This window comes from Pogona vitticeps, chromosome W, assembly GCF_051106095.1.
Source record: "Pogona vitticeps strain Pit_001003342236 chromosome W, PviZW2.1, whole genome shotgun sequence".
NCBI lineage: Eukaryota > Metazoa > Chordata > Lepidosauria > Squamata > Agamidae > Pogona > Pogona vitticeps.
This window is the reverse complement of record NC_135798.1, coordinates 1512420-1527668: the sequence shown is the minus strand read 5'-3', so window position 1 is coordinate 1527668 and position 15249 is coordinate 1512420. Positions and strand designations below refer to the sequence as shown.

The following is a 15249-nucleotide window of genomic DNA, read 5'->3' as shown; positions in this document are numbered from 1 at the left end:
CTTCGTGACCCCATGGACCAGAGCATGCCAGGCCCTCCTATCTTCTACTGCCTCCCGGAGTTGTGTCAAATTCATGTTGGTTGCTTCGCAGACACTATCCAGCCATCTCATCCTCGGTCGTCCCCTTCTCCTCTTGCCATCACACTTTCCCAACATCAGGGTCTTTTCCAGGGAGTCTTTTCTTCTCCTCACTTTCTGCCATCAGAGTGGTGTCATCTGCATATCGGAGGTTGTTGATATTTCTTCCGGCAATCTTAATTCCGCCTTGGGATTCCTCCAGTCCAGCCTTCCGCATAATGTATTCTGCATATAAGTTGAATAAGCTGGGGGACAATATACAGCCTTGTCGTACTCCTTTCCCAATTTTGAACCAATCAGTTGTTCCATATCCAGTTCTAACTGTTGCTTCCTGTCCCACATATAGGTTTCTCAGTAGAAAGATAAGGTGGTCAGGCACGCCCATTTCTTTAAGAACTTGCCATAGTTTGTTGTGGTCCACACAGTCAAAGGCTTTTGCATAGTCAATGAAGCAGAAGTAGATGTTTTTCTGGAACTCTCTGGCTTTCTCCATAATCCAGCGCAAGTTAGCAATTTGGTCTCGAGTTCCTCTGCCTCTTCGGAATCCAGCTTGTACTTCTGGGAGTTCTCGGTCCACATACTGCTGAAGCCTACCTTGGAGGATTTTGAGCATAACCTTTTAGTGTGTGAAATGAGTGCAATTGTGCGGTAGTTGGAGCATTCTTTGGCACTGCCTTTCTTTGGGATTGGGATGTAGACTGATCTTTTCCAATCCTCTGGCCACTGTTGGGTTTTCCAAACTTGCTGGCATATTGAATGTAGCACCTTAACAGCATCATCTTTCAAGATTTTAAATAGTTCAACTGGAATGCCATCACCTCCACTGGCCTTGTTGTTAGCCAGGCTTTCTAAGGCCCACTTGACTTCACTCTCCAGGATGTCTGGCTCAAGGTCAGCAACTACATTGTCTGGGTTGTCCGGGATATCCACATCTTTCTGATATAGTTCCTCTGTGTATTCTTGCCACCTCTTCTTGATGTCTTCTGCTTCTGTTAGGTCCCTCCCATTTTTGTCCTTTATCATGTCCATCTAATGTTCCTGAACATATCTAGGTAGGGCCGTAGCTGGTATAATTTCAACAGCTGAAGGAAGGCGCCTCTGGCCACCAAGTCCACCTGGGCTTCCAGTGTTAGACTGGGGTCCAGGAACACCCCCAGGCTGCGGACCCTGTCCCTTAGGGGGAGTGTAACCCCATTCAGGTCAGGGAAATGGCCCTCCAGCCTGTCTGGCAAAGCACCCACTAACAGCACTTCTGTCTTGTCTAGATTGAGTTTCAATTTATTAACCCTCATCCAGTCTATTATCAGGTCCAGACACGAGTTCAGCACAGAAACCGCCTCACCTGGATTGGTGGAAAACGTGAGGTAGAGCTGAGTATTGTCAGCATATTGCTGACTTCTCAGCCCAAACCTCCTGATGACCTCTCCCAGTGGAGTGTGCTGGGCCCAGAACCTCTGTCAGCTTCTCGCTGTGTAATACGCAGAGTTCTCTGATTGAAGAAACACACACACGCTCTTCTTCCACAAAAAGACATATGTATTAACAAATATATAGAAATATACAAAGTAGCAGAGCTTCGGCGTAGTAGGCAAAAATATAGGCAAAGTGGCATAGAGGATAGTAGCATAGGAAAGAAGGAGAAGATACAGTGGACCCTTGACTTACAGACGGCTTGACTTACGGACTTTTTGAGTTACAGACTTCTCTGGCCGCAAAATTTAGATTTGACTTGCAGACTGAGATTTGACTTACAGACCAGAAAAAAACCAAAATGGAACAAAAACGGCCTGTTACGGGATTAATCGGTTTTCAATGCACTGTAGGTCAATGGAGACTTGACCTACAGAGTTTTTGACCTGCAGCCACCGTTCCAATACGGATTAATTCTGTAAGTCAAGGGTCCATTGTACTGCCTGGACTGTATTTCCCCTGCCTTCCCTGAACCTTTCTTGACCTAAGGAAAAAAGAAACAAAATATTCCCCTCTAGTGGTTGAAAGAGGAATAGCAGCTTCCCATTAATTGCTATGGATGGAAAAGAGCAGATATGGATCAAATGGTTTTCAATGCATTCCTATGGGAAATGCAGATTTGACCTGAGAACTTTTTGACTTGAGAACTGCCTTCCAATACGGATTAAGTTCTCAAGTCAAGACCCCACTGTACATTAATGTTCACACTGTTCCCTTATATACAGTTACACTGTTCCTTCTCTCCAATCACTGGAAGTATTGCATCATCTTCCTCCACATGGGTGTCACCTCTTCTCCAGGCGTTGCATCATCTTCTCCTTTGTCACAGTGACTCAGCAGTCACACAGATGTTCATTATGGCAGCTCATTAATGTTACATTCAATAACTCTTCAGGCCTATAAAATTTACAATATCTTGACAAGGACAAAGGCCACACTCGGACTCAAGGGAAAGGGTGCTTCAGACGATACGAGCAAGAACAGTGTAGGCAGACAACAGAATCGCTATAGGGCCCAGACCGTTGGGTCCAACGATGGTTATGGGACCCACTCTAAGAAGAAAATTCCATTTTTGTTCAGGAGGAACAGGACAAGATACCCTTCCTACCAAACTCTTTTGTAGAGTCAATTGGTTCAGTCTCTTATTTTCAAATTAACTTTCCCTTCAATTCAAGCACTGTCATATTTCCTTACCTCTGACTCTTGCAAAGAACCTTCTTTTCATTGCTCACTTATTCATGCCTAGCCACCAAAGAGGGCTCATGGAAGAACACACAGGATTTCACAGTGAAAAAAATAAAAATAAAACGATACCTTGCTCATGTCCCACTAAGGCATTCAGGGTCATACTAGGAGATACCTGCCCCTTCTCAATCCTCCAGGCCACTTGAAACCCTCTTCTGGTGGGTTTTCCCATCCCGCTGCTCCAGGTCTGAAGGACACACTGGAGGTTGTAAGGGAGAGGAAACCCCCTCCCCTGATTTTGCTGGTGGAAACAGCTCCCTCAGCAGAACAGCAATGCTGGATTTACCTACCGTGTGCAACTGACACAACCTAATTGTGAGTGAGAATACTGAGACTATCCAGGGGCTGTGCCCACAGACCCTTACAGAGGAACCTTTTTGGCCCATGCCGCGCAGGAATAAGAGACATCCGGATGTCTCCCCACAGGTCTGCAGATCTGCCTTTTTCAGGTTCATGCAATCCAATCTAGTGCATCATGTGTTCTGAAACTTCTCATTATATCCTGACTCACAAGGCATACCTAGGTAGCCACTGCCAATAGTGTCGAAATACTATAAAAAGTTCAAGTCAATCTCCAAACCAACACGTTCCTTCACCTTAATTCAGCAGGAATTCTGAAGCATTTCAGATGCATGAATCAAGTAGCTTCCTGGTCTCCCATTCGTTCTCCATGATAAAGTATTAGAATCACAGAGTTGTAGAGCTGGAAGAGACTCAAGGATCATCTCATCTAACAGGATTTATTTATTGGATTTCTATCCCACCCATTTAGACCAAAGGTCTCCTTATGAATTCAAGGTTCCATGCCCTGGTGAACTTAATTTCTGGATCATGTTTACTAGATGCTTCAATCATGTACCACCAATGTTACAGAATCCCAACACATTTAGATATTAATCAACCAAAACCTTTTAAAAAAATAAACGACTTCAATCCAGTTGTCTGTTTTGCCCAGAGCTACCCTGATCTCTAGTGTCTTTGACACTCATTGCAATGGAAGAAAGCAATCCCTTGGCTACGGCTACTTAACCCATGCAAATCAAGAGACTACTTGATAAAGGTGAATGTTTTCTTCTATGCCAGGGGTTCCCAACCTTGTATCCCCAGATGTTCCTGGACTAAAACTCCCAGAAACCTTTGCCATTAGTTCTGCTAGTCAGGATTTCTGGGAGTTGAAATGTGTTTTGCTGTTGATCATAATTGAAGTGATTAAGCTTTAGGATAACATGAATTATAGTGTTAAATAGATGAATATACAGTGGGGTCTCTACTTAAGAACTTAATCCGTATTGGAAGGTGGTTCTCAAGTTGAAAAGTTCTTATGTTGAATCTGCATTTCCCATAGGAATGCATTGAAAACCATTTAATCCGTATCTGCTCTTTTCCGTCCATAGAAACTTCAGTGGAACCTCTACTTAAGAACTTGATCCGTATTGGAATGGTGTTCTTAAGCTGAAATGTTCTTAAGTTGAAGCAAAATTTCCCATAGGAATGCATTGAAAACCGATTAATCCGTTCCGGCTGTTTTTTGTCCTTATGTACAGGCACGTTTGTATGCTGAAGCATTAGTTCCCATAGGAATTAATGCAAAGCCGGTTAATCCGTACTCTACCACTAGGGGGAGACTTTTTTTAAAATCTAAGAGATCTGCCTAAAATGACCTAAGGTTAAGAAAAGGGCAGGAAAGTTTTTTCCCCCGTTCTTATCTTGGAGCTCCGTTCTCAAGTAGAAGCAAAATTTAGTGAACGGAGCTGTTCTTAAGTTGGATTGTTCTTAAGTAGGGACGTTCTTAAGTAGAGGTTCCAAACTGGCTAGGAGGTCGCCTTTTACCATATCGATAGCCTTGCCTGATTTTCTTGACTGCTTTGACTGGAAAGGAGCTTCGGCAACAGGCATTGCTGAAAAACAGCACCACTCTGACATAAGCACTACTTAGGATGATGAAGAGTTCTGGAGGACTCCAAAGCTTACACACCAGGCTGGAATTTCAGTTGGCCCCAATGAAGGAAAGCTCACCCACTGGACCACCAACCTCCATGTGCACGGAACAGACCTCCTCGCTCTTTGCTTTTTCATTTACTTTCTTCCAAAGCACACCGGGGTAAAGATGCCTTGGAATTTACAAGATGTATTGAAAATGAATTCGGATTGTTTGAGGAATGAAATAAGTCAAAAGATAAAGGAATATAAAACATGAAACATTTTGTGGTTTGGCAGAAGTGCATGATTTAAAATGAAATAGATCCCTAAATTATATTTCCTATTCTGGATGTTACCAATAAAGATTTCGGGTAAGTAGTTAAAATAATGGAGAGTGACATATTGCTAGGATTAATAAGAAATGTTGGTAGATATTACAAAAAGGTCGTCAGATAACCAGTATTAAATGTTATTATACAGCAAATCAATTGAGATATATTTCAGGTATTATAACCAACAATAAGGATTTAATATGAAAATGTTTAAAAATGCATGGAAGGGAGGGAATTTTGGATAAAAACATTTTTCGAAGAAAACATTGGAGAAGAGGTTAATAAGATTGATAAACCTGTTCTCAAAAAATACTATATTTTTCCATTTATAAGACACCTTTCTTTAGAAGACCCACACAGACTCTTTTCTAGCCCAAAAATTAAAAAAAAAACTTAGCTTTGAGTATTTAGCCTCTGGGTTCAGAATGCTCGGACATTAGGAGTCCCTGTGGCTTCTGAGCCTGCAGTCTCCAACTCCAATGAGGTGTGTCCCAACTGGCTTGTAGAGCATCAGCTGATGTCAGTTCCAGGGACACAGGTTGTGGGGAGTTCCAGCTGGGCTTCCCCCCTCCTGTCTACCCCTCCAGGGCTGGTCAGGGAAGGGGGAAGGGTGGGGGTGGAGAGGGGGAGGGGAAAAGGGGCAGAGGCTGCCAGGTGGGATGGCAGCCAAAGGGGATTGGTTCAGGCCTCCCCACTGACCCATCTTCTCCCCCCTCCAAGCCCCATTCCTCTGGGCCCATTTCATATCTCCCCACCCCCTACACCCACCAACCCATTGCAGCCTCCTCCTCCAACTCCTCCCTCTACCAAAAAGGCCTCCTCCCCACTTGGGGTTTTCCAGGAATTTCCCCAAGCTTTGGAATAAAAGGGTTTTCGGGGGGGGGGTCATGCTCAGACTTTGACTGGAGAAGGTGGGGGGAGGGAGAGGCGAGCCTGAGTGGACTCACCAAGAAAAACACACAAACACACACAGGTACACAAAGGGGGCCCGGGGTGCCTTGCTTTGGGGGGTACTTCCTGGCCTTCGGAGTATCGGGATCTCAGCCCTGCCCTGACTTCCCATCTCTCTTTTTTTCCCACACGAACAAGCCCCACTAAAGGTTCCCCTCCCCCCAAGATGGGAGAGGGGATGGGGTGGGGGGGTTATTTCTCGCCTTTGGGGGAATATGCACACAGTATACTCTCAATACAGTAGCATAGAAATGCCTGGTTCTTCATGAATTTTATATATGTGTGTGTGTGTTCATAAAGAAGAGAGAATAGGTTCATTGGTAGCGTCTTTAAAACTCAATTACGATTATTATTTTTGAGGGTAAATCCTTATAAAACAAAGGACAGCTTCTCTCTCTTCATTACTTGCTTTTCTTTCATCAGTTAGCCTTAGAACATCCATCCCGTTCTCTATTTACACTAATTTTGTAAAACCGTCTATTGCACAATATATACTTCTTTTCATTTTTTAGCACAAGGTTCCACATCTATTTTGTGATATCTTTTAATTAACGATGAAAGTAAAAAACATCAGAAGTGGCACTTCACAATGCACTGCACTTATTATCTTTTCTCTGTTCTGCATTACATCAGCATTTTGTTGTTTATTCTTTCCAGTGGAAATCAGCACAAAATTGAATGAGCTCTTTGATGGACCCTAAGCTGACCACTTGAAAGAAAGCTCTTTCCACATTCCATGCATTTATATGGTTTCTCCCCAGTGTGGGTCCTTTGATGTAACCTAAGCTTACCACTCTGACTAAAGCTCTTTCCACATTCCATGCATTTATATGGTTTCTCCCCAGTGTGGGTCCTTTGATGTAACTTAAGGTTACCACTCTGACTAAAGCTCTTCCCACATTCCAAGCATTTATGTGGTTTCTCCCCAGTGTGGGTCCTTTGATGTAACCTAAGATCACCATTGCAACTAAAGCTCTTTCCACATTCCATGCATTTATGTGGTTTCTCCCCAGTGTGGGTCCTTTGATGTAACTTAAGGTTACCACTCTGACTAAAGCTCTTCCCACATTCCAAGCATTTATGTGGTTTCTCCCCAGTGTGGGTCCATTGATGTAACCTAAGCTTACCACTCTGACTAAAGCTCTTTCCACATTCCATGCATTTATATGGTTTCTCCCCAGTGTGGGTCCTTTGATGTGACCTAAGGACACCACTGTGACTAAAGCTCTTTCCACATTCCATGCATTTATGTGGTTTCTCCCCAGCGTGGGTCCTTTGATGTAACCTAAGATCACCATTGCGACTAAAGCTCTTTCCACATTCCATGCATTTATGTGGTTCCTCCCCAGTGTGGGTCCTTTGATGTAACCTAAGCTGACCACTTGAAAGAAAACTCTTTCCACATTCCATGCATTTATATGGTTTCTCCCCAGTGTGAGTCCTTTGATGTGACCTAAGGACACCACTGTGACTAAAGCTCTTTCCACATTCCATGCATTTATGTGGTTTCTCCCCAGTGTGGGTCCTTTGATGTGACCTAAGGACACCATTGCGACTAAAGCTCTTTCCACATTCCATGCATTTATCAGGTTTCTCCCCAGTGTGGGTCCTTTGATGTAACCTAAGCTGACCACTCTGACTAAAGCTCTTCCCACATTCCATACATTTATGTGGTTTCTCCCCAGTGTGGGTCCTTTGATGTAACTTAAGGTCACCACTCTGACTAAAGCTCTTTCCACATTCCATGCATTTATGTGGTTTCTCCCCAGTGTGGGTCCTTTGATGTACCCTAAGCTGACTATTGCGACTAAAGCTCTTTCCACATTCCATGCATTTATGTGGTTTCTCCCCAGTGTGGGTCCTTTGATGTACCCTAAGCTGACCACTGCTAGTAAAGCTCTTTCCACATTCCATGCATTTATGTGGTTTCTCCCCAGTGTGGGTCCTTTGATGTACCCTAAGCTGACCACTGCTAGTAAAGCTCTTTCCACATTCCATGCATTTATGTGGTTTCTCCCCAGTGTGGGTCCTTTGATGTACCCTAAGCTGACCACTGCTAGTAAAGCTCTTTCCACATTCTATGCATTTATGTGGTTTCTCCCCAGTGTGGGTTCTTTGATGTACCCTAAGCTGACTATTGCGACTAAAGCTCTTTCCACATTCCATGCATTTATATGGTTTCTCCCCAGTGTGGGTCCTTTGATGTAACCTAAGCTGACCACTCTGACTAAAGCTCTTTCCACATTCCATGCATTTATGTGGTTTCTCCCCAGTGTGGGTCCTTTGATGTAACCTAAGCTGACCACTCTGACTAAAGCTCTTTCCACATTCCATGCATTTATGTGGTTTCTCTCCAGTGTGAATTCTTTGATGTATCGTAAGGGAATCACTGCGACTAAAGCTCTTCCCACATTCCATGCATTTATGTGGTTTCTCCCCAGTGTGGGTCATTTGATGTAACCTAAGCTGACCACTCTGACTAAAGCTCTTTCCACATTCCATGCATTTATGTGGTTTCTCTCCAGTGTGAATTCTTTGATGTATCGTAAGGGAATCACTGCGACTAAAGCTCTTCCCACATTCCATGCATTTATGTGGTTTCTCCCCAGTGTGGGTCATTTGATGTAACCTAAGATGACCACTCTGACTAAAGCTCTTTCCACATTCCATGCATTTATGTGGTTTCTCCCCAGTGTGGGTCCTTTGATGTGAAGGCAGATTTCTTCTCTCGCTGAAACTCTTTTCACATTCCATGTTTTTGTATGATTTTTCCCCAGGGTGAGTTCTTCAAACTGAACTGCTCTGAAGCTGTCTCCACACTTCAGGCATTTAATCCGTTCCTCCTTTAGCTCATGGGTTTTTTCCAAGCTTTTCTTCCCAGCTTCACACTTGACTCTTTTCAGGGACAGAAGAAGAGGCTCTGTATAATTCTGGCCATCATGTTTGTTACCTGATAGAGAAAAAAAGATGTCTTGAGAATATAGCAGAGAGCAGAATCTAACTGGAGGTTAAACCAAAGAGTTTGCTCTGTCTTTGACTCCTTTGAAAGTTATTTTAGGAGAGATATATGTATGCATCTAGTGATTTTGATTTAGAGTTTGTAAAACAGACATAGGGTTAATAAAAGTAGCAGATCACACATTGGTGAATATGGAGTTTAAGGGTACATGTGATTATAAAGAAGCTAGGAGGTGGAGGTCACGTACAGGAATTTTATGTCAAAATATTCGTACAGATCAGGTCACTGAGAAATACAGTAAATGTAGGTCTTCAACATACTGACATAGGAATGGACGTTTGATCAGGTAGGCAGGGTAGAAATACAATCAATCAATCAGCCAATCAATCAATCAATAGTAAAGCCGAAGAAACAAACTTTGTGTAGGTCAGCCAGATCCCGAAGGTGATTCACTGGGAAAGTTTGAGGCTGCCGTAGCCACGGGCAGGCGCCTGGGATTCTGGGGGCTGAAGTTTGTATAAAAGAAGCTCAGGCAGAGCATTGCTTAAGGGCGGTCAGGCTGACAGTGGGATCCTGAGCAAAAAAGTCATTATATATTCTGTACATGCTGTTATGAAGACTTTAAGCTATTTAAGTTAAACGTTTAAATACAAAGTATTTTTCTAATTACATTTCCCTGTCATGAGGTTTTTGCATCTGTAGAGAAAGACAAAGCACGCAGTTTCTGTCAGCTCTCTTCTCATTCCCTCCAGAGGGGCAACATCTACGCATCCACCAAGGCCACTGTTTGTGTCCACATATCAAAAGTTTTCTTGACATTTTACAACATAAACATATATTAGACAAAACGGAGAAAGATATGACGGAAATATGGAAGATAATTCGTAAGAGAGGGTAGTAAGGAAAGCCTAATTTGATGTACTATGTAATGTGAAACAAAGGGTTACTATCTAAAATTATTTTTTCTTTAGGATGAAACCAATGAAGGAAGATTTGAAAGACTGGCAAAACATAATTAACAGATTTTGAAATGGTGATAAAAAAACAAGGATTAATAAAAATTACTGGCATTAATACCAGAAACTAGGAGGATTAAGTTGACCAAGGAGTGGGGAGCTAGCACCTCATGGGATTTGGAGACTCTTCCTCTCTTAATGCAGACTAAATAGCACTGGCCTTTTTTGCAGCCACATCACACTTTTGGCTCATCCTTGACGTGATCTAAAACGATTCCAAGGTCCTTCTTGCTTCTAGTACTGCTGAGCAAGTTATCCCCCGTCTTGTAATGGTGTGAAATAGTAGGGGAAACCATGGAACCCAGAGATACTCCAGAGGCCAAGAGGTGAAGAGGTGGAGCAGGACTCCCTCAGCATCACTACCGTTCACAGAGCGACATCCCACAAGGGGAAATCCCAGAAGCTGACAGTCCGACAATCCACCACTTCTCTTCCAAACTCAAGGCAAAGGTCAGGGCTGTTTTTCAGCAAGTGTGGATGGCAGGGAGCAGAAGAGAGGGTGTCCTGGGTAGACCATCTTCACTGCTCCCAGTCTTGCTGTCAATATTCAGGCTGCCCTTTCCTATGGGAAGCCTGGCAACTTTTTCTCCTGCTAGCAACACATTGGACCTTTGTTTTTTTTTCAAATAATGGCTACAGAAGCACAATATCCCACATTCAGACTGTCAGGTTATATAAAATAAGCCAAATAAAACAGAACCTGAATTTTACAGTCATGAACACTCGGTACAGAGACCATGTACACAGTGTCAGCAAGGACACTGGAATACACAACTTAAGGGTGAAGATGATGATGTCAGGTCTCTGACCACCGACTGGACAGTGTGGGATAGTCTATATGGCCACTGAGTGATGACTTCTTTCTCTTGGCTCATGCAGAGGGTTGTGGACTTTTACGCTGTTGCTGCTGTACATAAATGTCAATAGACTTAGTTGCTAGAAGTCTAGTCTCCCTGCCTGATTTTCTTGACTGGTGGGACTGGAACAAGGAGTTTTGGCAACAGGAGCTGCTGAAAAACTGCACCACTCTGACATAAGCACTACTGATGCTGATGAAGAGTTCTGGAGGTCTCCAAAGCTTACACACCAGGCTGGAATTTCACAGTTGGCCCTAATGAAGGAAAGATTACCCACCCGACCACCAACCCCCATGTCCACGGAACACACCTCCTCAGCCTTTGCTTTTTCATTTACTTTCTTCCCAAAATAAAGATCACTTGGAATTTACAAGATGAAATTAAAATCAATTTGGATAGGGCGCTCCGTTTTATGACAAAACCTCTTGACGTCGACTCTTTTGCGATCACAAAAGCGATCTCAAAACGATGTTTCCTATGGGGGAATGTCACTTGCCGATGATCGGTTCCCTGCTTCGGGAACCGATCTTCAAAAAGTGACAATTTTTCCACAGCTGATCGGCGGTTTCAAAATGGCTCCCCGCTGTTTTCTGGGATGGATTCCTCGCAAGACAGCCTCCGAAAATGGCCGCCCCTATGGAGGATCTTCGCTGGACAGTAAGTTTCCAGACCATCGGAACGCATTAACCGGGTTTTAATGCGTTTCTATGGGCTTTTAAATTTCACTTTACGATGTTTTTGTTCTACAGCGATTTTGCTGAAACGAATTAACATCGTAATGCGAGGCACCACTGTATAAAACATGAAACATTTTGTGGTTTGGCTTTCCTCCATCTTTCCCTCTCCAAAAATCCCCAAATGCAGAGTGAATTCTTCACTTCACCCTCTTGGATCCCAAAAGAGGAAAGGAGAAATTCAGGGGAGGCTCCATGCTAGGCTGTCCAGGGTTGGAATCTCACTGACAGCACCTGCTCTTGGTGACCACAAGGTTGAGCCAAGCAGGACTGGGAACCAAAAGAAAAACACTCTGCACATGTTCAGAGAGGCACTGCTGCAGACAGTAAAACTGGGACTCATGCAAGCCGGGTTCGAACCCGCACTCAGCCATAGAACTGACAGTGTGTGCTTCCTTTCACAGACCAGAGGTTGCCAGAACTTGGCAGGAAGTTGACAGAAGGAAGTTGACTGGCTGGAAGGAAGTTGACAGAAAAGACTCAAAGTGAAACTCAGAATATGGGGATTCCACACCAACTCAGTCTCCTTTGCACTGTCACGCCCATCTCGCCCTCACCAGGCACCATGGAAAGTCTGGTAGAAGACGCCCTCCGAATGCTCCTGATGTTTCCTGCGATTGGGCTAAAATTCTCTGAAATACTCATGTAATTCAGGATTAGTTCCTGCTAATCATAGGGTTGTTGTTTAGTAAATAAACAAACACAGTGATGCTTCTGTTCCCAAAGAATGAAAGAGATCTCACCTGCTATTCAAGTTTTTGGGGGGCTTCAGAATTGGATTCTTGTCTTTTAATCCAGAGAAACGCCAGAGAGCATCAGGTGAGTCTCACCCCATCCTTGGGAGAAAAGGGAAAAAAACCCCAATCATTCTGGAGCCTTCTCAGATGGATAAAACGATGTGACCTAAGGACACCACTGTGACTAAAGCTCTTTCCACATTCCATGCATTTATGTGGTTTCTCCCCAGCGTGGGTCCTTTGATGTAACCTAAGATCACCATTGCGACTAAAGCTCTTTCCACATTCCATGCATTTATGTGGTTCCTCCCCAGTGTGGGTCCTTTGATGTAACCTAAGCTGACCACTTGAAAGAAAACTCTTTCCACATTCCATGCATTTATATGGTTTCTCCCCAGTGTGGGTCCTTTGATGTGACCTAAGGACACCACTGTGACTAAAGCTCTTTCCACATTCCATGCATTTATGTGGTTTCTCCCCAGTGTGGGTCCTTTGATGTGACCTAAGGACACCATTGCGACTAAAGCTCTTTCCACATTCCATGCATTTATCAGGTTTCTCCCCAGTGTGGGTCCTTTGATGTAACCTAAGCTGACCACTCTGACTAAAGCTCTTCCCACATTCCATACATTTATGTGGTTTCTCCCCAGTGTGGGTCCTTTGATGTAACTTAAGGTCACCACTCTGACTAAAGCTCTTTCCACATTCCATGCATTTATGTGGTTTCTCCCCAGTGTGGGTCCTTTGATGTACCCTAAGCTGACTATTGCGACTAAAGCTCTTTCCACATTCCATGCATTTATGTGGTTTCTCCCCAGTGTGGGTCCTTTGATGTACCCTAAGCTGACCACTGCTAGTAAAGCTCTTTCCACATTCCATGCATTTATGTGGTTTCTCCCCAGTGTGGGTCCTTTGATGTACCCTAAGCTGACCACTGCTAGTAAAGCTCTTTCCACATTCCATGCATTTATGTGGTTTCTCCCCAGTGTGGGTCCTTTGATGTACCCTAAGCTGACCACTGCTAGTAAAGCTCTTTCCACATTCTATGCATTTATGTGGTTTCTCCCCAGTGTGGGTTCTTTGATGTACCCTAAGCTGACTATTGCGACTAAAGCTCTTTCCACATTCCATGCATTTATATGGTTTCTCCCCAGTGTGGGTCCTTTGATGTAACCTAAGCTGACCACTCTGACTAAAGCTCTTTCCACATTCCATGCATTTATGTGGTTTCTCCCCAGTGTGGGTCCTTTGATGTAACCTAAGCTGACCACTCTGACTAAAGCTCTTTCCACATTCCATGCATTTATGTGGTTTCTCTCCAGTGTGAATTCTTTGATGTATCGTAAGGGAATCACTGCGACTAAAGCTCTTCCCACATTCCATGCATTTATGTGGTTTCTCCCCAGTGTGGGTCATTTGATGTAACCTAAGATGACCACTCTGACTAAAGCTCTTTCCACATTCCATGCATTTATGTGGTTTCTCCCCAGTGTGGGTCCTTTGATGTGAAGGCAGATTTCTTCTCTCGCTGAAACCCTTTTCACATTCCATGTTTTTGTATGATTTCTCCCCAGGATGAGTTCTTCAAACTAAACTAGCTGCACTGCTCTGAAGCTGTCTTCACACTTCAGGCATTTAATCCGTTCCTCCTTTAGCTCATGGGTTTTTTCCAAGCTTTTCTTCCCAGCTTCACACTTGACTCTTTTCAGGGACAGAAGAAGAGGCTCTGTATAATTCTGGCCATCATGTTTGTTACCTGATAGAGAAAAAAAGATGTCTTGAGAATATAGCAGAGAGCAGAATCTAACTGGAGGTTAAACCAAAGAGTTTGCTCTGTCTTTGACTCCTTTGAAAGTTATTTTAGGAGAGATATATGTATGCATCTAGTGATTTTGATTTAGAGTTTGTAAAACAGACATAGGGTTAATAAAAGTAGCAGATCACACATTGGTGAATATGGAGTTTAAGGGTACATGTGATTATAAAGAAGCTAGGAGGTGGAGGTCACGTACAGGAATTTTATGTCAAAATATTCGTACAGATCAGGTCACTGAGAAATACAGTAAATGTAGGTCTTCAACATACTGACATAGGAATGGACGTTTGATCAGGTAGGCAGGGTAGAAATACAATCAATCAATCAGCCAATCAATCAATCAATAGTAAAGCCGAAGAAACAAACTTTGTGTAGGTCAGCCAGATCCCGAAGGTGATTCACTGGGAAAGTTTGAGGCTGCCGTAGCCACGGGCAGGCGCCTGGGATTCTGGGGGCTGAAGTTTGTATAAAAGAAGCTCAGGCAGAGCATTGCTTAAGGGCGGTCAGGCTGACAGTGGGATCCTGAGCAAAAAAGTCATTATATATTCTGTACATGCTGTTATGAAGACTTTAAGCTATTTAAGTTAAACGTTTAAATACAAAGTATTTTTCTAATTACATTTCCCTGTCATGAGGTTTTTGCATCTGTAGAGAAAGACAAAGCACGCAGTTTCTGTCAGCTCTCTTCTCATTCCCTCCAGAGGGGCAACATCTACGCATCCACCAAGGCCACTGTTTGTGTCCACATATCAAAAGTTTTCTTGACATTTTACAACATAAACATATATTAGACAAAACGGAGAAAGATATGACGGAAATATGGAAGATAATTCGTAAGAGAGGGTAGTAAGGAAAGCCTAATTTGATGTACTATGTAATGTGAAACAAAGGGTTACTATCTAAAATTATTTTTTCTTTAGGATGAAACCAATGAAGGAAGATTTGAAAGACTGGCAAAACATAATTAACAGATTTTGAAATGGTGATAAAAAAACAAGGATTAATAAAAATTACTGGCATTAATACCAGAAACTAGGAGGATTAAGTTGACCAAGGAGTGGGGAGCTAGCACCTCATGGGATTTGGAGACTCTTCCTCTCTTAATGCAGACTAAATAGCACTGGCCTTTTTTGC

General features: G+C 43.3%; 3 protein-coding genes across 3 annotated transcripts in view; 1 reads left to right on the top strand and 2 right to left on the bottom strand.

Annotated features, from left to right (window-relative positions):
- LOC144584975 (uncharacterized) overlaps nucleotides 1-15249 on the top strand; it is a 618887-nt gene that overhangs the window by 90486 nt on the left and 513152 nt on the right. The window lies entirely within an intron of this gene.
- Nucleotides 6525-12424, bottom strand: LOC144584977 (uncharacterized). The gene is made up of 2 exons (XM_078382372.1): nucleotides 12306-12424; nucleotides 6525-8946 (listed from the first exon to the last, which is right to left on the bottom strand). The coding sequence occupies exon 2, from the start codon at nucleotides 8748-8750 to the stop codon at nucleotides 6660-6662; it is 2091 nt and encodes a 696-aa protein (XP_078238498.1). The 5' UTR covers nucleotides 8751-8946; nucleotides 12306-12424; the 3' UTR covers nucleotides 6525-6659.
- The window catches only part of LOC140702906 (uncharacterized), a 23985-nt gene continuing 21113 nt past the window's right edge, over nucleotides 12378-15249 (bottom strand). Inside the window, exon 2 of the mRNA XM_078382472.1 lies at nucleotides 12378-14055. Within this exon, the coding sequence (XP_078238598.1) occupies nucleotides 12378-13850 (1473 nt within the window). The 5' untranslated portion in view covers nucleotides 13851-14055. The remainder of the gene's footprint in view (nucleotides 14056-15249) is intronic.